This window comes from Nannospalax galili, unplaced genomic scaffold, assembly GCF_000622305.1.
Source record: "Nannospalax galili isolate Female #2095 unplaced genomic scaffold, S.galili_v1.0 scaffold841, whole genome shotgun sequence".
Classification (NCBI taxonomy): domain Eukaryota; kingdom Metazoa; phylum Chordata; class Mammalia; order Rodentia; family Spalacidae; genus Nannospalax; species Nannospalax galili.
The window spans coordinates 2,524,346-2,524,927 of NW_008345000.1; the positions used below are offsets into that span (position 1 = coordinate 2,524,346).

Below are 582 nucleotides of genomic sequence, written 5' to 3' on the forward strand. Positions count from 1 at the left end.
GCGCCCGCTCCCGGGGCGAGGGCGACTTTTCCGAGCAGGCCGGCGGGAGGGAAATACGAATTAAAACTTCCACTCACCTTCGCGAAGCCGCCCAAAGTAGTGACTCTGGTGTAGAGCCCGTGCAGATCCAGCTCCTTCCCACCCACCGCGGGGATCTTCTTGAACGGCGACCTGCGGGCGACAGAAAGCCCCGCACTTGTCACTGGGACCCCGCGCCCCCGCGGGAGTCCCGCTCGGCCCGGCTCGCCCCGCCGCTGCCCCCCCGGTGCTGCGCTCACCCTCGGCTGTGGTGGAACTGCCGCAGCTCGTCCAGGAAAGCCAGTCCCTTTCTCCGCTCGTCCGGAGGCGCCTTCCCCGTCGAGTTTGCCATTCTTTCTCCCAGGGAGGGTTTCCGAAAGGCCAGATCGCGCTTCTAGACGCGGCCCCCGCTGCCCGCGCTCCCTACCAGCGCCCGGAGCCCATTCCTCGGCCGGCGGCGGCGGGGCTCAGTCATGGGCCGGCGGTGGCGGCGGCGGCGGCGGCGGCAGCGGCGGCGGCGGCGGCGGCGCAGGGGGGGAGGGGGGAGGGGGGGGGGGCGAGGCG

General features: G+C 72.5%; 1 protein-coding gene across 1 annotated transcript in view; it reads right to left on the minus strand.

The window, feature by feature from the left end:
• Arid2 (AT-rich interaction domain 2) overlaps positions 1-541 on the minus strand; it is a 203,327-nt gene extending 202,786 nt beyond the window's left edge. Inside the window, exons 1-2 of the mRNA XM_008841315.3 lie at positions 279-541; positions 78-171 (exon numbers count right to left, since the gene is read on the minus strand). Of these exons, the coding sequence (XP_008839537.1) occupies positions 78-171; positions 279-370 (186 nt within the window). The 5' untranslated portion in view covers positions 371-541. The remainder of the gene's footprint in view (positions 1-77; positions 172-278) is intronic.
• Positions 542-582: the final 41 nt, after the last annotated feature.